Raw genomic sequence first — 27078 nt, 5'->3', positions numbered from 1 at the left:
TTGTAATCCTCGTCGGCGGAAACGTCGGCCGAACTTTTCAGCTGGAGACTTTTCGAACGTGACGAAAACTGGGGGAAGCAAGATTCGAACTACTTTTAACACGGGAACAATTATAACCTGTCGATTTCAATGATTTCAGAATGTTCGTTTCGCAGTTGGTGGAATCGTAAACCTGTTTATATTTGGAATTATTCTGAGTATTAATATTGTATTGAACGCTGAAACATTCTTCTTGCATCGGTGAGAACTTTTTCTGCGGTTTGATAGGGTTTCACGTGCTTTGAGACGGTTTGATGTGTGAAATTTCATTCAGCAATTCGAGCTTCTAGCTTATCAGAGGGTCTTTCGAAACATGCAAAATGGGTGATTACACTTTTCATTAATATTTGATGAAATATTAATAGTTACTTGCTTGGAACTTTTAAATTTTGTGTGTCAAACTTTTTAAGCACTCTATACTTGAAAATTATTCTTAACAGTAATCTTGTTGCTGCTCCTACTCAGTTTCGTAATTGACGAAAATATTATTGACTTTAACGATATGAAAAGTACGAAGAAATGCTTTCACCAAATACTTTTTCTATAATCTCAAGGTCAAGAAAAATGTATTTTCAATACTGTTAAACATATCTATGCACTTTTTTCTCATCCACAATATAGCAATAATAAATAGAAATATAGACATTTTTTCCAATAAAATTATTATAATCCTGTTCTTCTTACTTTAATTATCTTCCTATTATTACCCTGAGAAAAAGAAAATCTCTTGCACGAAGCATCCTCCTATAATCGATCCATTTACCACTATCGACAACCAAACACGCGTCAAACGCGACAAGATCAAACCCAACGTCCCCAGACACCGGCATCCCACTCGCTGTATCCGCATCTTCCTCGAGTTCCACCCTTTCTTCCGGCGCGGGACCGTTAAATAAATCAATATAGAGTAGTTTCTCCACTAGCCGTACGCCGGGGTGAACATTCAATATCCCCTTGTTTCACCGCCGCCCTTCCCGCCCCTCCAAAAGAACGTTTTCCCTTCGCGGAGAATTAACGTTTCTCGACTCGGTTCTCGACTCTCAGTGTGTGTCGAAGAGTTTGGCGGCGGTTCGTGTACGTGTGCTCCGCGGAAAGGGTCTTCAGAATGCGACTCCGATAAAAGGAACACTCCACGAGGCTTTCCAACCGGCTGCTGGAATAGGGATGGAAAAGGTAGGGCCGGAGGGGGTGGACTTTCGACTCCGGGATCCGAGTCGGTCACTCGGAAGATATCGCTCCGGAATCGGCCACCCTTTCCCGGCGTTTTATCGGGAAAAGAAAGAGCCGCTTATTGGGTAATCCTGCTCGTCCGTGCACGAGCTACGCCTATAATCCTATCGAAGGAAAACACGGGGAATACCCCCGGCGATGGATCGGGCTTCGATTTGACTCGCCCAGGGAAACCGTCGTGGATTTCATCCTCGTCCGGGGCGGATTATGTCGAAAATAACTGCGGGATCTGTACTCGACGATTGTATCGCGGTGCAGTCGGGGAAGTCCCGCGACGATTCCTTGTTGTCCCTAGGACGAAATCCCTAGGGCACCATGATTTTTACTGCTCGAGATTGGGATAGTATCCGGGGACTAAGCGCAGTTTAGAATGGAAGAATGTGTGTGATCGTTGATTGTTTTTGTTGTGGAGGTTCTAGGGAATTTTTCTTGAATTTGGGTGGTTGCTAGGGAAGTTTCACCGGGGAGCTGGGATTTTTTTAGGAATATGAAGAGTTCGAACCGTTTAGAATGTGTTATAATTTTTAGTGATTTGTCATTTTGTCTTCGATAGGTATTCGGGATTTATTCTTAAATCAGTGGATGTTTAGAGTGTGTTAAAGTTTCTTGTGATTTGTCATTTGAAAGGTATTAGGGACTTTTTGTTTGGATTTATTAGATTTATTACTAGAGTGAGACTTACGTGAAGTGTTAGCTTTGTTAGAGGAAAGACGATGGAAAGTACCTTCGGAATAATTGGCCGTTAGAATAAGACGAAGTTTCTAACAGTTTTATACTTTGTTCTTGAAAGTTGTTAGGGGATTTTTGTAGGATTAATAAGATTTATCACTAGCGTAAGACCAATGCAAGATCCCAATTCTGTTATAAGAAGTTCCGCGAGCGGTATCTCAGCAGTAATTAGCATTTAAATAGGACAAAGAGTTTGACAGTTTCTAATTTCTTATCATAAAAGGTACTAAAGACGCTTTCTTAGTATTAATTAATTTTATCACTATGGTAGAATCCGTAACAGATCCCGCTTTTGTCGTTGAGAATGTTGTGAATCTGATCTCAGAACTAATTACTATTCCCACTAAGACAAGATCTGTAGTAGTTTCTAATTTGTCCTGAGAACTTCTGCAGATTTTTGCTTTGATTTAATTAATGTTTTCTCTAGGAGCTGTTACAGAATCTAGTACTGTTTTCGTTTTAGCGATGACTATTGTTTTTAGCAGTACACTGCCTCTGGAAAATCCTAGTCTCTCTAAAAGAATGTTTTCGAAACAGAAATTTGAGAACTGCAAAAGTAATTTGCCGTTAATATTCCAGTTGTTTCGAACAGTCAGGAATTAGACGAACAGTGATTCGTGTCAAAGGACAGTTCTCGCTCGTTTTGCCGTCGTTATTTCCTCAAGGGCTTCGGAAACTTTGAGTGGACTGGAGTCGTTTATTCGCTAGGTGTCTCTGAAAATTCCTCACCGAGAACAGTCGTATCTGCCCTCGTAAAATTTCCCCTTTGAAACAAATAATCTGAAGTTTCTCAATTCAGTCGAGAAATTGATAACCCTTGAAGCTCGATTAAAAAGGAATTTAGAGAGGAAGAATTTTGAAATATTTCCCAATGAACCACGTCGATGGAAATGCTCGACGAAATCCAACTTCAGGTGAAATCAAGTCAAACTATGTGAAACTTCATAAAACATCCTCTTCGTTGATCTAATAAAAGTCCTGCAATATCGTTGCCACTGAAGACACAAGGAAGACCGATAACTTCAAGGCAACATCTTCTACATCAAATATTTTCCCAACGAGGTCACCACGTGTTCAGGGAAATCACATTTCGCCGACTGATCAGATAGAAGGAATAACACAGAGATACATGGCAAGTTCATAAGATTACGAGTAATTGAACGGGCACAAGTAATTCAATCCAGCCAGGCATCTCGGTCAAAGGTTATAGAATGATGCCGGCAGATCGATCGGCCGCTTCCCGAAGTGGATAAACGAGTAACTGTGAGCTGCGCCGTGCGTCCACTAAATGTCAAGCGTGTATAGTTATCTCTTTAAAAAGTTTCCCTGATATGTACGACTTACAGAATAAGATTCTGGCAGATCGTTTGCAGAAGTTTGAAATTGTTTGATCGCCTCCATCGAGTTCCTCCATTACTGATAATTTCAATGCTAATTCGAGAACGTTATTTTAGTTTGTCTATATGAACTCTTCAAAGATATTGGCGGTAGATGTTCAGGTTGAGGGTAAGACAATTATAGTAGTACGTCAGTATATATACATATATACATGTATATTCCGGTTTATTCGGGAAGATAACGGAATTATAGGGGCCGCTGACGAACCTTCATATTGTCTTTAATGTATCATGCGAAACGAGCGTGGACAGTGCGGTTGAGATAATAGTGGTCCATAATTCGAAACGATCTGGGACAGATATTCCTCTGAGGAGACCAATCGTGATGTTCCAATAATATCCGAATGTAGCAGAAATATCAAAATCGAAGGAGGATCTTTTACTCGTCGATTTGTTCTTTTATTTTAAATGTTTAAAGCTCGGCAGGTCTATCATCGTTTTTTCGTTCTGCGTAATAAGGGGATTGAATATTTATCTTCAGATAGAAGAGTGTTCTGTTTGAAACTAAATGTATGGCTTATTTAGTATAAACAGAAATCTCTACCCTATTCACTCGTGACCCAATATCAGTGCTTACAGGGGATTATTCCTCATATTTTAAGCTTACGTTCCACTCCGTTCGATGCTGGAGTGGAGGATTTATCGTATTTCTTTCTGTTTGTCCAAACATTCTCGAACTGAATTATTCAGATAGCTCAGATGTTTTCGCTTTTAGATACTCTAGTCGGCAAGAGGTAACAGACTATATATTTCTCTAATAATCCTCAAATAAGTCCTACTTTATTCAAACCGTCTCAAATCTCCTCTTCTCAGAAAATCTGATATCACAAAAGAGATTTATTATAGTTCACGTTGTTTGTCCAAACATTCTCGAACTAGCTGCCTCAGGTAGCTCAAATGCTTTCAAGTTTTTCCATACTGTACTCAATACATGGCGCAAATTGATAACGCATATCGCAAGTCTCATCCACGTTCCAACTGACTCAAACTATCTGAAACCACTCCAAACCTCCAATACGAGGAAACCAATGTATTCCATCTATTTTAAGACAGTTTTCTATCTAATAACACATTTCAGAACTCGTGAGCTCAATATCTGCCTCGAGAATCCTTAAATTGGAAGCCCCAAGTTAGCCGGAAGATTCCACTCCGCCACAAAGAGCGCGAGAACGGAATCGAGCGATCAGGCGTAAAAAGGCGGAAAGGTACGTCGCAAAGCGGCCGGAGAAAAGGGTTCCGCGAGTGGCCCTCCGGTGATTAACCGTGGCCTTCCGAATCAGTTTTGAAAAAGGCTGGGCTGGATGATTTTTAATGAGGCCGAATCCGCGGCCACCGGGGTGCTGTCGTTTCACCGACAAACGGCTGGAGACCCGAGCCTCTCATTCAGCCCGGTGCCCATTGTCTCCACGATTGCTAGCACCGATCTAGTCCCCACACTCCCCCCTCCTCCCCCCCCCCCGTCGTCATCTCACCCCGTGCACCGCTGTGTCTCTTTTCTTTCTGCCCCCTAAGTCCCCGTGGCCTCGGGCTGGATTCCTCCCATCGTCTTTTCTGTGAATCTCTTCATGCATTTTCGCGGTGAGCCACAGCCACGCGGGAACCGGTGGGTTGGCGGCGGCCAGGGGTTTGGGGGAGGGGGCGAGGGTGGCAAAAGAAAAGGAGGGAGGAGAAAAGGCATCGTAACGATCCGACTGCTCCAGTTCCGGTATGTGGAACGTGCGAGAGGGATAATTGCGGCTCGTCTGAAAATCAAAGAGACTTCCTTTTGCGCCCGACATTCTCCCCCCTGTTTCGCCCCATTTTTTCCTCCCTCCACACCCACAGCACGGTTTCGCACCCCTCGGCCGGCTGCGTTTAGCGAATTTTTGAAGAATGCAACGGGTGTCCCTCCAACGCGCACCGACGTGTTGAGTCGGTTTACTACGGTGCGTCTACTGTGGGACGCAGTGGTTCTCAATTGACTTCGGTAGTGGTGCTTTCATTTCATTCGGAATGTTACTTATTGTTGACACTTTTTGTTTCCAGGTGTACCTTGTGATGGTGGACTTGGAAGATTTACGCAATTGGAAGTTGAGAAAAAGCCGATATGGACAAAGAACACTTTCGTAATTGTAGAATCAATTCAAAATTGAGATGTACGTGACTGGAATGTGATTCATCGTAAGGAATTAAGGTTTCCCTCGTGAAAAGTAATTTGTCATATATGAGACACGAGTGCGTCACTCTGTACGTTAAGTAGAATAAGTAGTCATTGATCAGGCGCTTCTACCGAGTCCTCCCAAACATCGAGCACGCGGTGCACGTTTTTGTCAACCATTTCCTACATTATTAAACTGTGGAAAGGAATTGAATTTTTATTAACCATCGCGTCAAGCAATTGTTTTTTTTTCGTTTATTTTTCAACTGGGATTCGTGCAGGTGTGGTGTCGGTCCGGGGAAGGAGGATGCAGTGTTCACAAATCGATCGGCTTGCCGGGGGCTACGATTGTTTTTCGAATAAAATTTTTCCACAAAATCGAGCGGAAAGGGTGACGACGCGGTTCGCGCGGCCAGCGGAAAAATATCGGTGACAGCGATCGCCGAAACAATCCGCGCGAGAAGAATGAGTCTCGAGTGTCTCCCGATTCTATATAAACTCCCGCCGATAAATCACTCTCCAGCGAAAAGAGATCGGGAACAGCATGATTAATTTTTCAGGGGATAGGGGGCTTTTTACATCGTTTCATGGGCGTCACGCTCGTCTCAGTTCTCGCTGTCGATTTATTGGCTCCCGTGTACAATATTGTCCGATAACAATGGATGAAAATCAACAGTCCAGTGACAAAACATTTTTTCGAAAATAACCGCGCCTCGTGTGCTGCAAAAATATTGAGAAACTTGACAAATCGAATTTCCCTCAATTATTGTCATTATTCTTAGCACTAAAACTGTCGAGCAGTTAAACTGACTTATTGAAGTCCCTCTGTAGAAACTCCGAGGGTGCATCTCTGTTGAGACTTTAATTGAAAAAATTCTGTTTTGATATTGCTAAATCAATTTCTTCAATAATTTCCCAGAGAAGCATCTGTTATCTTTCTAATAATTGCTAAAAGAAAAAATCAAGAATAGGTTACTTTGACTCGTGTAGTACTTTCAACGTTAACATTGTTATAATTATCATAATTTATCTTTATTATCTTTGTTATTTTTATTCTTTATTATTATTATCGTGCAACGTACACCAGATGCGTAAAATTTCATTGTACTACTCGTACTTTAAATATCCATTCATGTAGGTCGATAACAAAACGATACACCAATGGTGCAGTGGTCACGTGACAGACCTCTCACTGATGCATTTTACACCGAACAGGTTTTTACCAGTCTATAATAATCCCGAGTAAAATCGAATTTTTGAAAGGAATTTTCTAGATGTAAAAGAAAAATTCTGAGTTTTTCAATCGTTCCCACCTTGAACTTCGAAACGATTGGTCGCATTGTACTTTGGTGAAGTTGATCATCGACCCGACATGCAGCCGGGTAATACCGTTGAATGTCCCGGTTTTCCCCTCTTTTCCCAGCCTCTTTATTTCGCTCCTCTGGTTCAGTTCTCGTGTCTCGGCGTGCCCCCGCGACGCGACAATTAGTCCTCAATTATGAAACCTCCCTCGGTAGGGTAACGGGTGATCCGGAAAGGAAGGGTGGCGGAAGGCCGCTTAAGAACGCGTCACACACGAGCAACCAGCACCCCAACCGGCGGTTCCTTCCTCTCCAGTACCTGTCGGGGCTGTGTAGCACCCGATCGAAAGCCTCGTGTGCATGTACTTTTCGTGTCGGTGCTAAACCGATGAAGGGTCGCGCTATCGGTTGGATAGGGGACTATCCGGTTTCCATGGGGTGACTTTAATGTACGAGACACCTATTCCCTTGGTCGCTAAACGATTGTTACGTTGATTGTTCATATTTTTAAAATTTTTGTTCAGCTGGTTTGAGCTGATTTGATTTGAATTTTATAGAGGATTCGTATGAATTTCCCAAGTTTTAGCTACACTTCAGCTTGATCTGGGTTTGATCCTGATTTACTGGTTTGTTGTAGGTTTCGCTCCGCTTGACGGTGTTTGGTAAGCGTGTTTAGTTGATGTTTGATTAAGATTCAGTGTAATACAGATTTAGTAGAAGTCTGATGGTGTAGTTGAAGTTTAGTATATGTTTAATTGAAGTTTCTTAGAGGTTTGATGAAAAGGTGGTTCAATAGTTGATCCAAGGTTTAAACACGTTTGACGTAACTGAGCGTCATAACTGCATGCCCATTCAATCCTATCTATCTCTGAACTTAAATCCTGTTTACATACTAAAAATAATTTACAATTTTCCACCTCGTGGCAAATTTCCAACGAATTTCCCATTTCTAATTGTTACGTTGTAACAACATGTTTCGGATGCTATGTTTAGTTCCCGGCGAGATGCAAGCTATGTTGGGGAGCATCATTGTTCGAGGAGACCGTTAGACAGAAATTATACTTTCCGAAGTAAAGACGTGTACCACCTTGACAATTTCGGGATTTTCCATTTTTTTGTGTGCCTTCGATCTGGCCTTGCCTAACTGAAAACTTCAGGTAGATCACGGGATTACAGGCCATCCCTTATTACTGATTACCTTAACGGATACCTGAGATAAAAGACCATTGAACTCCCGCTAGGAATATTTTGTCGACACTCACCAGTTCTTATAAATTCATCTAGCAGTAAGCATCGAACAAACGCTCGTGCAACAACACTGTACCAAAATATTAAGTTTAATATTAAATTTTATTTTTAAAATTAAGTGTGGACTGATTAGCACCAACCCCAAATATTCGAGTGCCATTAATTTGCCGCTCGAAGCGTACATATAATTAACTTTGAAATTTAAAGGTTAAAAAGACATTGTACGCGCTGAACACTAATCGCTCGTTCCAATCTCGATTCCTGACAAATGCGACACAGGCGATATTCTGCTCGGAAGGTGAACGTTACTGCCTCGTGTAGCTAAGGAAAAAAAATGTTCCTTCCCGCTGCGAAGGTGGAAGGTGTACTGCTGGGACGGCCGCCGCGAGAATGAAGGGAGCGAAAGGGCCGTGGAGAGGCTAGCGAAAGATAATTAGATATTGATTTCGCATTAGAGGCGCGTTAAGATGGACGGCTATTCATTAACGTGTTATAACGGAGGGTCTTCGTTCATTGGCCGATCTATTAAAATCAAAGGATAGTCGGAGACCTTCCGCATATTATATCCGCTCGTCCTGCCTTTCTCCCTTTTTCCCCATTCTTTCGACGTACCCTTTGAAAAAGCTCTCTCTCCGTCCATTGTTTGACTGCGACTGCCTTACCAACGAGTTTTGTCTCTCACGATGAACCGTGGAAGAATCTTCGCCCGCAATAGACCCTAGCCTGTTTTTTTTTTCGAAAATTCAACTGTTCCTTCGTTGCTCCGTGATATAAAATATTTATTTTAATTATTGCACGAGGATATTTGAATTGTAGCAATTTATTATTACTTTAACAATATGTAATATATAATTCTGATATAATATTTGTTACTGTAATAATTTATTTTTTACTTTTACTTATTAATATTTGAATCTAATATTCGTTTGAATTAAGAAAGTAATTTATTTATTGATGAATTATATTCGAATAGTTCATAGACTCTTATATCGACATTTTTTATATTTTTTACATGTTCGAGCAACATTTGTAAGGGTACAAGAATTCGAGAACGGTGTTAAAATGATAGTCCCCTGTGGTTCTGTTAAACAAATTTTTTGCCAAAGGAGCGAGGAAAGTTCGTGAACAAAGGGAGAATTTCTTGGAACACGACAAAGGCAAATGAGAAGATTGCATTGTAGAACGGTGTACTTCTTTCTTGGAAAGGCAATCTAATATTCAAATCTTCGTGGAAGCGGGTAAGTAAGGCGAATCGAATGTTCGTGGTAAGGAAAGGACGTTCTGAGGGAAGACCCGTTTGAAAATATCCTAACCTCGAAGGAATTTGCTTTAGACTGTCTAAAAAGAACAGAAAAATTAATCAAAAAATGTAACAACGAATGTATATACAAATACGTTTCATTTTAGTTCGTTATTAAGTCGATTGGATGAATCGAAATTCCTTAGAAACTTCAAAAAGATAAAGTTATTATATACGTTAATATATTTTAAATTTAGTTTAAGTAATCATGTTTTTTCAGTTTACTTTAAGTTATCATTTAAGTTATCAAAATGACATTTTCCTTTCTATTTTAGTTTTCGTTTAGCTTGAAAAAGGAGAAAAATTGTCGAAGAAATAACAGACTAAATTATTGACATTCGTTTATCTCAGTTCGATGATAACAGGATACGATCGATAAAAGTTCGCCCGAAACTCTTCAAAAAAGTGAAAAATTCGTCCGAAACAACGACACGTTAAATTATTCACAATTGTTGCTCCTATGAACCTCGTTTAGACCGTGAAAGAGAAAAAATCATCGGACACACAATACACTGCATTGTTTACAATTCTTTTTTTCATTGAAAAAAATCGATTAATTGAAATTCGCTCGAGGTTGTTCGATAAATGGAAGAATTTTCGTAAAAACAACTCGTAACTATTTCCACTCGAACCAACTAAAAATAATTAGATATAAAACGAAGGTACACAAATTGGACGAGCAATTTTTTAAATAAAATGAAATACAAAAGATATGAAGTACGAAAGAAAATACAAAATTTTAAATCAAATTTTAAAGTCGGTCATTTGACCTGTCACAATATATTTAATGTTAATATCGTTTACAAATTTTTTTTTCATTTCGAATCAATAAAAATATGATAAAACCAGACGATCGATAAAAATTCTCGAACAGGAACGGTCACGATCGAACGATAAAACCATTTTCTCCTTTGTCGACGGATAAAGAAAGCCGTGAAACCATTTCAAATATTTAGCACGCTAATTATCCATGAATAACGGCCAATTAACGTGTACAACGGTGGAAAACCCGGTGGCACGGTGAAAGAGCGACATGTTCATTATATACATGACGCTAGAATTTATTAGTCGCCGGCGTACATCTAATCGATAGGATGCCATTGACATCGATAGCCGGGTGAACGAGCCAATAATGAATCGGATGGAAAGGGACGACGACACCAATTATTTCTGACGAGTGGTACGCGAAGTCTTTCGAGATCACGCCACGCCGAAAGAAATTCGATGAAAGAGAAATAGCACATATGCACGTACCGCCCATATGTGTGGGAAGTGCTTCTGCCAATGGTCAGTCTTGTTCGCCGCCATTTTGGAAGAAAATAGCGGGAAAATGTTTTGAATTTAAATTAGAATACTAACTTATGATATCATATAATGAGTTATTTATTTTTTATGTTTATTTTTTGGTTGATTTGTAATGTGTTATTGATAATTTATCATTTTAGTTTAGGGCCTATTCGTCAACAACCGCCGCCATTTTGGAAGAAAGTAGCAGGAAAATGTTTTGAATTTAAATTGGAATAGTGATTTATGAAATCATATAATGAATTATTTATTTTTTATGTTCGTCTTTCTGGTTGATTTATATTGTATTATCGATAATTTATCATTTTATTTGAGATTCAGTTTTCTATTTGTTTTATAAATTTTTATTAAGAAATTTTTTGTTTTATTTGTAGATACAATATTTTATTTGATTTATAACTTATTATTGATAGATTTGTAATTTCATTTTTACTTATATCTTGGATCCAGTTCACCGATACTCGCCACCATTTTTAAGCGAAAGACTGACAATTTATAATCCACCCAAATAGAAAAATATTTCTGTATAAATTCATTATCTCATTTGATTTACGACTATCGCAACTGCATTTACAATTCTACGTTTAAACTTCAGTGTCTGACTTCACTTTCCATGCATCGAAGGATTTCTATTTACATAAATCCATTGAAACCAGTTCCCCGACACCTGTCGCCATTTTCGAACGCGGAACTGGCGGGAACTGTTCCGAATTCAAACTAGGTTACCATGCATTTACAATCCTAACATTTTTATCATCCTCTATAATATACATATTACAATTATAATAACAATTTTTCATCCGCGGAAAACAATTCCCTTTTCACAGACAATTTTCCCCGGCAAATTAAAATCCTCTTTGTATTCCGTTCGTGGAGGGGTTTCACGGACGAAAATACACGGTGTTCCAACATTGAGATACAATTACGGGTTACACGGAACCCAGAATCGTTTACCGAACGCCGCCATCAATCTTCTTCAGAAGCGTTGCGAGACTCTAGTTACAAAGGATTCATTCCGCGAACTGATAAGTCCGTCAACTTCTAATCAGCCTGATTTACATTCTTCCCGACGATTTCTTTCGGTGCAGCGGGTCGTGCCGCGGCCATCCTTACGAAACATCCGGCTCGCGTGCACCCTGGGACCCGATTGCACGTAAATGCACCACCACCCTCCCGCTGGCAGCGCGAAGGGGGAGGTGGCACGTCGGGCGCGGACTTTTCGCGGAAGCATGCAAAATATCCGGGGGCCTCCGTCCGACACGCGTGATACGCGGAAGAAACGTAAAGCCACGCTTCCGGAAACCTGTACACACCGGCCGTACTTATGGTAATATCGAACCGGAAGTTACTTTTACGACGCTCCCGTTGCTCGAGCTGGAACCCCCTCCTTTTTCACGTCTCGCTCGAACGCGGATTGCAAATTATTATTTCAGAGGGCGGACTGTTTTATTTTCAATTTTTGATTTATTTTTTTATTTCAAATTTTCTTTGCTTTTTATTTTCAACTGTTAATTTCTTTTTGGTTTTCAAATTTTCTTTAGTTTTCATTTATACCTTTTGATTTACTTTCTGTCTTCAAATTTTCTTTGTATTTTATCTTCAACTGTTGATTTACTTTTTGGTTTCAAATGTTCTTTGTTCTTTATTTTCCTGCGCCATGACAGAATAAATATTTTAATAGAATAGAATAGAGTAAACATTAGCGTTGTTATTATTATTAGTATGGTAACTATATATGTATTATTATTAGAAGGAATTATAGTAAATATGTTCATTGCATCACGCGTTAAAAAGGAAAATGAAAATATAGTAAGGTAAGAATAAAACCCAATAAAATGGTAACCTAACCTTTAAAATCAACGGTGCAATGTTCTCTGTTCACCGATATTTTGTTTCTTTATAATACTTATGAGTTATACACATTAAAAATACATTAATTTTTAATCTGTAGTGTTTTACAAGATAAGCATGAATGACATAACGAATTTAGAAATTAATTATTTATCCATACGACTCGTTTTTTGCTCATCAATTTTTTAATGACACTCGTGGAATACTCCGAACCAACACTACACAATGTTTCCCGACTGATTTTCGACGAAACAATTCAATAGAATAGTACTGATTTGTTTTCCAGTATCAGGTGAATGAAAAATGAACGTGTACACGGAGTAATCTCGAAGGGAAAAAGGAGAACTTCAGCCCACATTTCAGGCCAGCCCTGCGAAGTTGCGAACCGCGGTCTCGGCTTTCATTCTACTCCCTAAACGACATCGTTTATTATTTTAATGACGTCATTAGTGGAATTTAAATAAACTTGTCTGCAAGCTACTTCGTCCTCCCCGGCGAGAGTTTTATTCGTCCTCGTCGCCGACGTTTGGCGACTCGCACTACATTTACACTGCCATTAGTGTCTTATTTTTCGTGAAATATCGCGCGATGACGTTCGCTAATTCCGCGGAACTCTGCTTCGTATACGAAACATTTCATAAATGCCGTGAATCTTCCGACAAAAATTGTTTGGAATCACGTGGAAATATTGTCAGCATTACTTTCGCTCAAATAAAAAAGAAAATACGAATGTCGGAAAAAATAACATCTATTAAAATTAAAATATAACGGTTAAAGAATGTAAATAAATATTTAAAACCGTTGTTGAACCTTGGATTAATCAAAATTTAATGAATTATGCAAAATTAAATTTCCTTGGAGGCATTGCAGAGATATTTTTATTGACACTGATCAATTTACGACGAAATAATATTGAAATACATCGAACGACTTTTCACGTCAACGTTCGTACCGAACTTGCAAACTATCTGCGTCTTTGTGACACACGAAACGCCGGCAGAGAGTGGAGGGCTCCCTTCAGAGAGTGTTAAAAGTGCTACAGTGGCACAAAGAGGGATACTCCCTTCAGCAAGTATCAAAAGCATCGCGACATGGAGGTCTTCACGGATACCAGGGTGAAGCACAAAGAACCAATTTTTAAGATTCCGTGCAGCGTGCCTTTCCTACGATTTAGTGCCACTTTTCTGTCGCCTCCATGGATTCACATTGCCACATTAATAATAATTTTTGATGCTTCAATTTTTTTGTTAGACTTTGTAAGTCTGATATCTAGAATTGTATAAACAGTTATTTCTTCTTGCCAGTAGCTTTTATCAATACTCTTTATTAACATTATTTATTTGTAACCTATCCATACTAACTCAGAAAATAACAATTACGTTTACTAATAATTTGTTCATCTTCTTTTCCTTTAATTTCCAAATAGACCTTTCAATAATAATATTTTCATTTATTCCTTATAAATTGCTCTCTAAGTTCCTGTAAACTGATCTCAAAGCTCAAACATCCTGAAGCTCCCAAAAACACCTATAAACATCCACAAACACTTTCAAACATTTCATCCATTCCATTCCTAAAATCCTTCCAAGCTACACGATCTACATAAATATTTTATTTTCTACATACTTAACACTTCAGTGCAAATTCTTCCACTCTAATATACAATGTTATATTAACACTATTTCTACCAAAGGTATCGACATCCACCTTTCGAAATTTGAACTTAAAATTATCTTCCAAGATTAGTCGTACATTCTGAATTGTCTTTTCGACTTCTCCAATAACGATTATAGAATTAACTACAGGAAATGTCCAAAATTCAATCGAGGAAATCCGATTAGACTTAGAAAACAATTTTAAGTTAAGATTTCAAAAGGCGTTCTTTGACACCTTCGGCGGAAATAGTATTAAAAACATTTTCCAATTTAAATGCAACCACAAAAAAAAAATAAAAATGCTTCATTTCTGATTACACAGAAAAGTCTGGTCAGCCAGGAAGCCGTTTACTTTACGATTTATAAGATTAAGTCGGGGAATACCGTATATTAGAATTAACATGGCTTAACAGCGGCGAGCGTCGAATCACCGCGAAATATCACGGCCTTCGGCGTACGCTTCGCCTTATATTCCGCCGTCGACGTCTGACGAGCACGGAATCGCTAACTCGCCTTTTGAAAACGAGCCATGTGCGCAAGTTCAACGGAAGCGAGACAATGGGCACAGGGCGGAAAAGAAAGAGCGCCGTCGTCGTCGGGCCTACGCGTCATTTTTATATTGTTCCTCGAAAACAACCCCCGAGCCACGGCCTAGAAAACCGTACCGTTCCCGCGGCGACTTCGACATTTATTATCGCTCTTTATTATCCGCGAGCCTCGCTCACTTTTATTAACCTCCCCCGTCTAATCTGGTAATCCCATTCGAAACTTCGGGACCAGCCGCGGTGCTGCCCTCTGCACGCCGATCTGCTCGAGCAGTGCTGCCAACGCCGACTTCGGGAAAAGTCCCTAGCTTCTTTGTGAATTATTACTGGGCTACGGATACACGGAGTGTGATTTTGCTGGACTGTTTTACGTAAAACAGAATAAGGGAATAAATGATTTGGTTGATTTACACTAGATTTACGGAGCCAATTTGACTTATACTGACTTTTATATATATTATTTAGTGAACTTTTAGGTCGATTTTTATTGGTGCAAATATGCGAATATATACCCTAATTGTGTACTTTTGAACCACTAATTTCGAAGATCTAAATGAACGAATATCAATTTCTGTGAAAGCGATAGAATAAACTGTATAGTAACTATCCGTAAATCTAGTGTGAAATTCCCTATAGTGGAAATAAGATATATTGATTAAACTGACACTTTGTTATAGTAAACATAAAGTGGAAACATTGTTATAGAATTGAGTGTTCTTGTATTTGAAATATTCTATCGTTCACTGTTCTTAACTAACCACATTAATTTATGAAAAAATAATATACAATCCTATTAAAGTCGAAAATAAAATTCCACTAACAATAACGTGTCGATCAAAATTGTATATTGCGGATCAATACCACTGTGTCAGTCGCCTTAAAATAAAAATCTTCAGGTTTATGAATCATCGTTTCTGTCGTAATAAAAATGAGACAAGGAAACCTAGCAAATTCCAATATCTCTTTTTCAATTTTCCTCAACGGAGAAGTATATTTCCGTTGAACTCCGACGGTTATCATTTGCACAATGAAGAAACTAAAAATAAATTCCGGGCGATTCAGAGTTCCAATAATCATCGGAAACTCTAGGAAATCGGAATAAGTATTTCCACGGCAGAACCGATCGTTTCCCGATTCGAAATTCCGTGAAATAAAAAAAAAATGTTATTTTCCTTTTTCTCCCTGCCCTTGTTTCAATATCCTCGCCCAGTAGTCGGACGGGAAATACGAAATTTTCGGCGAGCCCGTCGCATGGAAATCGAAAACGTTGAACGGGTATCGGCTCGTTGTAAATCAATATCGAGATACGGAGCGGAACAGTCGGCTTTTATCATATATATTTGTCACCCGTCCGCCCACAAATATCCGGCAGCTTGCCATTATTTTCTATACTATCGGTGATACCGGATCGACGAAATAAACGCGAGTATCTTGCCATCGAGGCTCCCGTTGTCGTCCCGCAATCGATTGTCGTTTTCGACGTTCCGATCCACCCTCCTGACATCAACTGCACCGTAACTTCGCACACGTGCGTGTAAAGCGAGCGTGAACTTGCAAACAATCATGGAGAACTTTGCAACAATAACTAACTTCTAGACAGACCGGTTTTACGGCTGGCCTTTGGAGTATCGTGACTTATTCGAGATACAGTGACTGACAATTTTTGTTTGTTGAGGTAGAGGCTTCTATTTATAGGTTTCTGACGGATGAAGTTATTGATAGTTTATAGTGGTTGTGCGAGAAGGTTGGTGATTTGGTTTTAACACTAAATTTACTGGCATTTACTGTACAGTTTGTTTTATTGTTCTTAGAATAATTGTTGTCCGTTCATTTAGATCTTAGAAATTAGAGGTCTAAGAGTAGACAATTAGGGTACATATTTGTATAACTGCGTTGATAAAAATCGACCCTAACATTTACCAAATAATGCTTATAAAATTCAATATGAGTCAAACTGACTCGTTCCGTAAACCTAGTGTTAATGAGTTTCGAAGGAAGTTGTGAAATTCAGAAGATTTTTGTTAATAGATCTTTTTTATAGATTGACGACTGTGTTGTATAAACTGGTTAATGATAACTGATTGAATTACTCGAGTTAATTTTGTTGATAGATTTCTGAGTGACTGTCTTATAGGGAAAATAATTTAATATTGTTTTGAGTAATAGAGCCAAAAGAAATTATTATGGAGATTTCTGTTTATAAATTTTTAATGGATTAACAGTCTTTCCAAGTTTCTAATGTAAGTAGGAACCTGATCATTTCGTTTCTTAGAATAATAATTCCTGAGAAAATTATTAGATTAATAGTTGATTCATATTATTAACAGTAATTAATATTGATATGTTTTTAAACCCCATAACATCCGATTCCTTTCGCAACAGCGCTAGCCAGAATGAATTTAATTATATTAATAAAATTTTACAATCAATTAAAATGGTCAACAACCACTGGTTCTGAAAAAAGTAATTAGTGCCTGTTTACAGTAGAATGACCCTGTAGTTGCCAGACAGTCTTCAACGTTCAGACGTCTCTTCACGAATACATTATAGTTACAGCTGCAGTGAGTCTAAGCGAATTACGCAAAACTTCAAAACCTCTAATAAATGCCGTCATCCAATAACAGGATAGACAATAAATAAAACTGGTTTAAAAAATATTTACATTAACATCACTCATAATAAAGGAAACAAGAACTTCTATTCAACTCCACTTCTCGCAGACTAACCCCTTAAGATATAAAATCTACTACTCCTCAAATTAAACATTTCAAATAAAAAATTAAAAACGTCAAATATAAATCGCGACTTCAACAAATCCACCGTTATAACTTATATATGTAATAAAAATATACAATAATTTCAGTCGTCCATAGTCCAAGCATTAAGTAGCAATCCTAAGATCAGCTTCAAGCTTGATCCCACACCTGGTCCAGGCTGAATCCCCTATCTAGTCCGCACTGGGCTGAAGTATACCACTGCAGCTGTACCGGGCATGCAAGATTAGAAGAACCAGTAACGGTACTCACTTTTCTGCGGCCGCAGCAGAGCATGGCTGCTGCGCTGCAGCTGCGGCGAGCCGTCGACGAGAGTTGAGGCTGATGACAGACGTAGCTGAGTCGTGCGCCCCCTTCCCGCTGCAGCTGCACCCCGCGCACCTGCAGCTGCACCACGCGCGCCTGCAGCTGCACCTGCTCCCGCTCCCGCTGCCCTTGACCGACACCGACTCGACCACCGTACTTGATGCGCACGTGTTTTCGCCACTGCATGAGTTCGGTGCGTCATGCCCTCTTCCTGAAATCAATCCATCGGTCACTAGGGAACAACCGGCGAACAGGCTAGGAGACCTAGTTCCTAAGTGCCAGTCCACATTCAGGCGGAATGTGCTGTCATTGGTGATGGCTGTCAGGAGATAGGCTGATAAATATAGGTAACCCAGGCCTAATTCTTCTATAGTGACTCTCTGCGAGACAGGCTGCTTGATGATCGACACTAACTGACGTTATTAATCAGAAGATGTACATATATGGTTTCATTTCCAAGTGTTAGTTTCCAATGAAATATGAAGGACACTCATTGGCAAGATCTAGCGGTAGGGAAGCTGATAAAGATAGGTAACCCGAACCTAGTTTTTCTATAGTGACTCTCTGTGAGACAGGTTACTTGATGGTAGACTTCAACTGGTGTCATTAATTAGGAGATATACATACATGGTTTAATTTCCAAGTGTTAGTTTCCAATGAAATATGAAGGACACTGATTGGCAAGATGTAGCAGCAGGAGAGCTGATAAAGATAGGTAACCTGAACCTAGTTTTTCTATAGTGACTCTCTGTGAGACAGACTGCTTGGCAATAGACACTAACTGGTGCCTTTAATTAACAGATGTATATGATGTTAAACGTTCAATTTTTAAGTGTTAGATTCTGATGAAACATAAAAGTCAGTGACTGGTAGTAAGCGGTAGCAAAATCTATATTAAGCATAACAAACTGCTTGGTAATGGGCACCAATTTGCGTCATTAATCAGGACAAATCTATGGTGAACATGGCTGAAAGTTTAATTTTTAAATGATAGTCCCTAGTGGGACACGATAGACATTGACTGACAGTAAGTAGCAACAGGCTGATTGATAAAGACCTAATTCCTATCTACTGATTCTTTATAAGCTAAAATATTGGGTGGTAGGCACCAGTAGACGTCAGCAATGATAAAAGATCCAGTTACCAAATCTTAATTTATTCATAAAAATCCACTGTGAACCTAACAAAAAACTAATTTGCAAATTCTACTTTATCGGTACAAGTTCATTATGCGCATAACTAATGTAAGAGAACTAATTCCTAAATTCCAATTGATAAAAAGAAACCTATCACGAACCCAATAAGAACTAAGTAATTCAACTTGATCTAATAAATTCCTTCCCATGTAACAATTCCAAATATCCGCCGTTAAATTCAGAGTATTCCCCTGCAGTCGCTTTTTACCGAATACCTCTGCACCACAATGACGAACATCCTCTAAACCCCGATCAATTCTACAACGGCATTTACATGCTCCAAGCTATGCAGAGTCTATTCGGGTTACATGTCTACACGGGTCACATTCGACCCGGCCTTCGGTCGACGCGGTTTAAGTGCAATCAACAGCGAGTAACGTCTCGCTAAAAGGGTTCCCAGGGTGTTGCCGTTCGGCTAATGCACTTTGTTGCCGTAGTGGCTCGTAGTCACAAATTTTTGTCGGGATTAAGGATGCCAGAAGTTGCTTCCCTTCGGGAAAGGAGGACGATCGATACGTACCAGGGGTAGAATCCGCCGGTTCACAGTGTTCTCAGCGCACGCCGAACGTCTCGGCCAACACCGATAGCGGCTGAAACCAGCTACGCTACAGGGTCTACACGCCAACTAGCCGAGCAACAATTTTCCGCGTCATCAAACGTAACAACAGAACTTCACTTCATTCGTCGACAAACTTTGGCATTCACCTTCAAACCACGTCAAACATCCCTTAAACACTTATCTCGGTCATTTTTCTTCTCACTGAATATTCGTCAGACAATCTATATTTTTCATGTAATATATTACATCGTACATTAAATATTATAGTAGAATAAAATATTGAAATGAACAAATATTACGATATACTTCAAACGAATAAAATATATCAATTGTATATATTTGTATTATATTTCATTAGATATATTATAAAACTTTTAATATAATATAACGTTAATAATAATATTAATAATAGTAAATATTAAATTAACAAATAATTTATTTCAATTTTCTAACACTGCACAAAACATTTACAACTATGTATTTGAAAATTCGCAACAAAATATGTGATTCAGAATGAAATTAGAGACATATAACAGGAAAATTGTTATGTTTCGAGTTCGATCAAGGCACTTTTTGTTGAAAAGCGATTGTTCGTGGATCGCGACGCATGTCGTCTGCTGTCTACGACGGCCGAGGGTTGACTGACCGAAATCAAGCGTCTTTTTACTATCACCCCTCGGATCGCTCCACCCTCAAGGTTGCCTTCCCAGAAAACCCCTCTCCCTGGTTTCTTGCTCCCCTGATCACGTGTCCTAACTTTTGTTTGTGTATACGGCTATTACTCACGAGAACTGCGACGCAGGAATTCTTCCGCCTCGATAAACGTAATTGCGGACTGGTCTACGAAACTGTACCTGACTATTTTCTTACCTACCAACCCCATATTTTTTTTTATGTGTGCCCCAATAATAGGAACATGTTACCTTTACTAAATAGACTCGGGCAAAGGGTAATCAGTTTAATGGATCATGGATTCTTATGTGAGATTCTTTTGTATAGCTTATAGAAACTCGAACAAGTTAGAAGTTACGTAATTTGACAATAATTTGAATATATACTGCGAGAATAATATTGAATGAATATTTTTATTTTAATTTGTTCATCATGGAAGGTAACTTGTTATTTATGTTACCGTTCAGTTTTTAATAATTATATCTCAACAAATCATTTTTGCGATTTATTGAATCAATATTTACAGTAATATGAATTTTAATGTATATATTGATTGCTATTACGCTTCCGTGAAGCGTTTCTGCTTGAAATAAGCTTCATTATTTAATCAGTTATAGAATTATTGATGCAGTAACTATAATATTACTGGAATCAATTAAAAATTAATTAATAAAATTAAATTAAGAGATCCTCGTATTCGAATTGTTATAGCTATGCAGACAAAATATCATGAAAATTGCACAAATTTAGATAGTTTTATGAAGGTGAATATTTTTGTTCCAGACTAAAGTTATAATAAATATAAAGACTGAATTTTCCGTTTTATAACGACCTGTTAAAACTTAATGCATGATTTCTTTTTCGTCTACAATGTATAGAAAGATTCTACGAAATGTAGAACACTGCCCCTGGGCGCAGCTCACCGAAATAAAATAAAATCATTAGGGGATTCAGAGATGAATCTCTTTAGCCCATTAATAAATTAATATGCAGCCGTATCGTCTGGGAAATTAAAATAGCAGGTTGGTTCAATCTGCTCCTCGCTAACCGAATATGTGAGAAAATTATCCAGTTACATTTGATTAACGTTCTTAACGATAGAAAATACTGGGTCAAGATTTCTTGTTTGTCTCAAAGTTATGAGTATTCATTGAAGACACGAAATCTTTGTGAAAGATAAATTGAGAAATTGTATTTTCTTTTAAAATGATATTATTTTACACGTGAAACTGTTTATAGAATTTTAGAGTAAAATACTGTTTAAATAAGCTTTCCATAATTTAGATAGAAAGTGTTGGTAGCGAAGTTGAAAGCACACTGAGGTGTCTGGGTCCATCTTGACCCCTCTTTTCAATGGCTTCGATTAACTACTCGGTCTTTGATGGCTAACTTAAATTGTCCCTAATGTACATTAGGGTTATAACGAAGTGATCGATGCTTCTCGTGGAAGTACTTACAGTCCCTAAGTCACCAAAGGCCTAATTATTCTAAGGAGGATATAAATTTCACAGATATAAATATATAAAACTAGTTTAGAAGAAGAATTGATCTTTATGGAAGATAATGTATTTAAAAATCCATGAACAATAATAATGCGAATTAGACTCAATGCAATTAAAGAATGATAACACCAATCAGATACAAAAAATAAATACAGGTGTCGAAATTTGAGGGGGGACTTTTTGAGAAAATTACAAGCTTGTACTGGTATATAACTTAGATATTAATCATTAGAATTCCTTTTGTACATCATTACAATAATTGAAATTTATATTTTAAATAATTATGTATGCATAGACCTATGTAGAATTCAAGAAGGAATTTTAATAACTCTTTAATCAATAATTTAAGTTTAACAAATAATATCAAGTAAAACTTAAACAAACTAAAAACGAAACTTTACCGAAAATCATGCTAAAACCACGCCATTCCCTTTAATACTTTCTACAACCCAAACCATCGTCATCATGCTCAAGCCCTAACTTCACAGAGGTCATCAGTGACATCGACTCGAAGCATCACTCCAAGTGTCCTAATCAATCCATCCTAGAACATCACACATTTCCAAGAGTGCGACACCTTAAACCGCTAGGTGGCAATGGCCAAGACCAACCGGAAACGAAACATTCGCGCGAGTGGCCACCTTCGCAGGTAGCTAACCATCGATCGTCCGCGTGGGCCGCGCGCAATAACAGTTGACCTAGGGCCGGCCGGGAGTTATGCGAGGAATCTCATAAGCGACGTCCGTCACGGCCGAATGTCTCGGTCTTCGATTCAATTCGGGGTTTGCTATTCCTACGATAGACATTCTGTGTCAAGCCCGCGTTCTCCTCGTTAAGAATCAATGAAATCCTCGGCCGAGCCGCGCGCCGGCTGTCGTACCCACCCAACCTTGACCTCGCTGACTGATCTTTCCCCCCTAAAAAGGGGGTCTCGACCCCCTACTCCTCGTGCACCGAGACAATTTGTCGGATAATCTCATTCCGCTCGAACTTCCTCGAGCAATTAATGCTCCACGTGACCCAGTTGCTTCGGGATTCTCCTTTGACTTCGTCGAGTGGCTGTGATCACTCGCATGCCAGGATCATCGGCAATTTCCAGGCTGTTATTTCTTGGGACGTTCAGTGTCTTACTGGTTTAAGTCCTTCGAATAAGGAGTTCCTTTTTATAGGAACTTTAAATGTTGGTAAGGGACTGAGGGCTGTAGAATTTTGTTTGCCAGGTAGCACATGTGTAAGTATGTTTCAGCCTGGGAGATATTTAGGTTAGGTGAGGGTCACGGTAGGTCTATACTGTGCTTGGTCACTGTGCGTTTGGCTGAGTAGGCTAGGTCTGCGGTTATGGGACGAGATTGTGCATGATTTTGCTCGGGAGATTTAGTGTATCTGCTACGTAGGTGTTTTTGAGATTAGGAGACATTTATGCTAGGCTGAAGCTGGCTATGGGTCATTCTTGGATAGTCTATATTGGGGTAGTTCATATGTTGTTAGATAGATTAAGCTAAGTCTAAAGTTATGAAAGGTTGTATACATCTTTGCCTAGGTCTTAGGATACATACCGTATGAGAATTTTTATGAGTAGAAGACATTTGAGCTAAGTCTAAGCTAGAGAAGGATTATGCTAAATTGATATATGTTGTACTACGTTACATAACGTTATATACATTAGGGTTTATCTGTGATTTAGAAACAAAGATATAGAAACATATACTAATGAGTCTTGGTACACATGCTGCATAGGTATCTCGTAGGTTAGGACACATTTGACCTAAGATTAAGCTAGGTCAAGTTCATATTAGGATAGTCTACATTATATTCTAGGTCACACTGTGTTATATAGATTAGTATATGTCTGTGGTTTCCATAGAATTCTCTATACTTTTGCTAGCGAGTTTCAGCACACATGCCACATAAGTATTTTTGAGGTTAGGAGACATTGAAGCTAGAGCTAAGGTATGTAAAGGTCGTTTGAGGTTTCTTTTCATTGTGCTAGGTCACACCGTGTTAGGCAGATTAGGTTAGGTTTAATTTCAGGTCGGTCATGCTAGGCCCGAATTAGATGAGGGTTGCACTAGGGTTGGGGTATATCAGGTTAGGTCATTTTACGTTGGGTTGGCTTAGGTTTAGGTTAAGTGAGATTGCATTAGATTAAAAATGGGTGCAGCCAGGCTTTGCCTCGCCTTTGCACCACCTTATCCATTTGTTTCTATATTTATATATTCGTTTCTTCGTTCTCCTTTCTTCTTTAATCTAATAAAAAGATTTCTTATTACATCCGAGGAAAATATTTACAGCATATCTTCTGTCTAATTAAGGCACAAGAATAAATACTCCAGTTGTTTTATCTATCAAAAATTAATGGATATCATTGAATAATTTAAATATTCTTTTTGAAGTTTCCTAGCACTATTATATTGTATTATGCCACTGATCATATTACACTATAACACTTCACAGTTTAACCCTTGTCCCTATGATTTATTCAAAGGAATAAAAATTAATTTTATTTAAAGGAACAAATTTTGACGCTTATTCTACATCTACGTTCACGTCAAAGGTTAACGATTACTAATAGAGATATTCAGTTGAACATTTTTGTCACGAGTCTGACATGATATTGCAGGTGAAAGAGTTAAGAATTGTAGTAAAGAATTATGATTACTAATTTGATCTGTATAATATAAACATTATTCATAATGTTTGTAATTGCAGTGCTGGGTTCGCAAGGAAATTATCTGTTTCCTGAATTTAATCAAACTTTCCTCGGAGTTAGAACTGAACGGATGCCATGAAATGCTGTTGCCTCCTAAGTTTCGTGCGCTTTTTTAATCCGCTGTCCTTCCGTTGTTAGTGCACGCTATCCCTAAGCTCCCACAGCTTAATGCAACCTCGTAAACAACGACGCAACACTTCCATAGTAAACGACCAATCGGCCCCTAGCGGTGTTCCCTGCGACGGAACAGCAGGAAAAACGTTCAGGGCAATGATAATGATGCCTGTGCAACGACGGAAAACTAAACTGTTCCTATATTCTCCTGGGAACCCTACAGATTCCGTCCCCAATCTCCCACAGATTCTTCAGGGCCTGACATTGTTTTGTATATTTTCGATTAAAAAGTTTGTTTGTTGTTTAGCAGAGTGTGGTCACTTTAGTCTTACTTAACGGAGACCCGATTTCCTTTCAAACAAACAAGAGTAGAGTTTCGGCTATTTTTAGTTTTTTTCTTTATTCTAATTCTACAAATAATTAATTAACTATCAACTCTTGATTTAAAGTTTAAGGTATCCTTGTATAAATGAAGAATTTTTGTATCAGGATTTTTATTTCAAATTTGCAATCGACTAAGTTAATCATTGATTCTTGACTTTGCACTTGAGTTTAGTTATATCGAACCTATCTCGACACGAATATAATTAAGTTTGTTTTTCATGTTTTTATTATGTTAGGATTTTCATTTGAATCTTGCCATCAGTATCAATAATCAAATTATTATTGTGTTCATAACTAATGGGTAGTTTTGAATAATTAAGTCTAATCTACACCTAGCCTATTTTTGACTAAATAGATGATTAGTGCACTGAATTTTCAATCTGATTGAAACTCATTAATCACATATGCAAACACAATTAATTTTAACATGGTCATAATGATTTTCAGTCGTCTTTATTTCGTTCAATTCCTAAATTGTACAAAATAAAAAGAGATCAATAACTAAAATTATTTATGTCTATCATAAAAGTAGGTTAAAGAGAATATGCACAGAAAGTAGCATTCAACTATACTTCAGACGAAACCTTTAATCTGATTAAGTCATTAAATGTCTTGCATGTCTAGTTACACGTTACGCGAGAAACACTGACTATAAAAGCAAAAATATCACACAGGATATATTACTACATCGATCGTTCAACATTCGCTTCGAGCTCTGCTCAAAAATGCAATGATCAGTATCAAAAGTCGATTATTAACCTATTCAGCCAAAATAACGAGCTTGACTCGCAGTGCGCGAAAATATTTTATTAGCAGCTATATCAAATATTCTCAGTGATAGTATCAAAGGTAATATTTCTTTCATTTTATACTGTTCACCTCGAATTTATTTTAGAGGCTGCACCACCGTGTAAACTAAAAATTATTGATACAATTAAACATTTTTTCTGTAAATAGTTATTAAGTAAGATGGATAGATATTTTTAGGACAGCATATCTTAACTGTACTTTACATCTTAACTTGTACAAATTCATTGCCTTTTATGTTCCAGTAACTTTTTCTAGTTATCCTTTCTAGTTAAAAGAAAACACTGCATAACATCGTTATTTTATAATTTTAAATAATAAAAAATATGGAAGTGAGGTAAGGGTTGCTAAATACCCATAAGAAGATTTCTCCATTTCACTTAATAATTATTTTTGAGAAATGTTTAATTTTAGCAATATTTTTAGGCTTGCATAATGGTGTTCTTGCTTAAGATATACACAATACAATTTTCTTACTGTATTCGTGCAAGTTAACCCTTTACAATCGAGATGCAACCTGCAGTCGCCATTTACAAGTTTCGTAAAACCATAAAATCCAATATTCAGTATCAAATCTTACATAATACAATTACATTGAAATAGGGCAAGTGTTTCGAAATAAATTACATAAAAATAAAATACATATTTTTAAGTAAACTATATTCAAACAAAGTACCGAAACAGAATAGTTCCATCCCTCGATTTCACTACTACTTTTATATAACAGTCACTAACGTCATCAACACTTCACTACAAAACAATGAATACACATAGCAAAAGAACTGTCGAGTGCAAAGGGTTAAATATCATATCTCGTCCACACAGAGCACAGAACAGATACGGGCTGAACGGTTTGAAAACAAAAATAGCCTCGAGTATTTCGTCCTCGCCGAGAACAATCGAGTACCAACGGAAGATAATTCACGAGAGAACACATCGCATGCAGATAGTTTCGTATTTCCAGAGTAATTTCAAGATATAGGAATTCTCTGGGCACGCTTGAGAGTTGATTGTGCGAGAAGCCACAGAAAAACAGAGGCTGGAAAGAGAGTAGACAAAGAGAACGAAAAGAAAAAGAAGAAACGAAGAATGAAGGAGAGACAGACAGAAAGAAAGAAAGAAAGAAAGAAAGAAAGAAAGAAAGAGAGAGAGAATGGAAAGAGAGCTGAAATTGGTTACCTTCTAAAAATCATTTCTCGTGCCAAGGGCCGACGGGTCCCTGCTCGACCAGACCTGGCTGATTTCTCTCATTCTGGTCTACAGATCACCCACGCCCGCCTTTCTGTAATAAAATAAAAAAAAAGGATACGAACGATT

At 38.2% G+C, this 27078-nt stretch overlaps 1 protein-coding gene and 1 long non-coding RNA gene across 5 annotated transcripts in view; one reads left to right on the top strand and one right to left on the bottom strand.

Moving 5' to 3' along the window:
- Positions 1-6325, top strand: part of LOC143176897 (uncharacterized) — a 49913-nt gene extending 43588 nt beyond the window's left edge. The window contains exon 2 of the long non-coding RNA XR_013001413.1: positions 5421-6325. This is a non-coding gene — a long non-coding RNA (uncharacterized LOC143176897). The remainder of the gene's footprint in view (positions 1-5420) is intronic.
- The window catches only part of RhoGAP100F (Rho GTPase activating protein at 100F), a 79398-nt gene that overhangs the window by 41439 nt on the left and 10881 nt on the right, over positions 1-27078 (bottom strand). For all 4 annotated transcript variants that reach the window (XM_076374239.1, XM_076374240.1, XM_076374241.1 and 1 more), the window contains exons 2-3: positions 26941-27043; positions 17764-18028 (exon numbers count right to left, since the gene is read on the bottom strand). In XM_076374239.1, the coding sequence (XP_076230354.1) occupies positions 17764-18003 (240 nt within the window). In that variant the 5' untranslated portion in view covers positions 18004-18028; positions 26941-27043. The remainder of the gene's footprint in view (positions 1-17763; positions 18029-26940; positions 27044-27078) is intronic.

The sequence above is a fragment of the Nomia melanderi genome, chromosome 2 (assembly GCF_051020985.1).
Source record: "Nomia melanderi isolate GNS246 chromosome 2, iyNomMela1, whole genome shotgun sequence".
NCBI classification, from domain to species: Eukaryota; Metazoa; Arthropoda; class Insecta; order Hymenoptera; family Halictidae; genus Nomia; species Nomia melanderi.
Note: the sequence above shows the minus strand (reverse complement) of the source record. Positions and strands in the feature narration are given on the sequence as shown.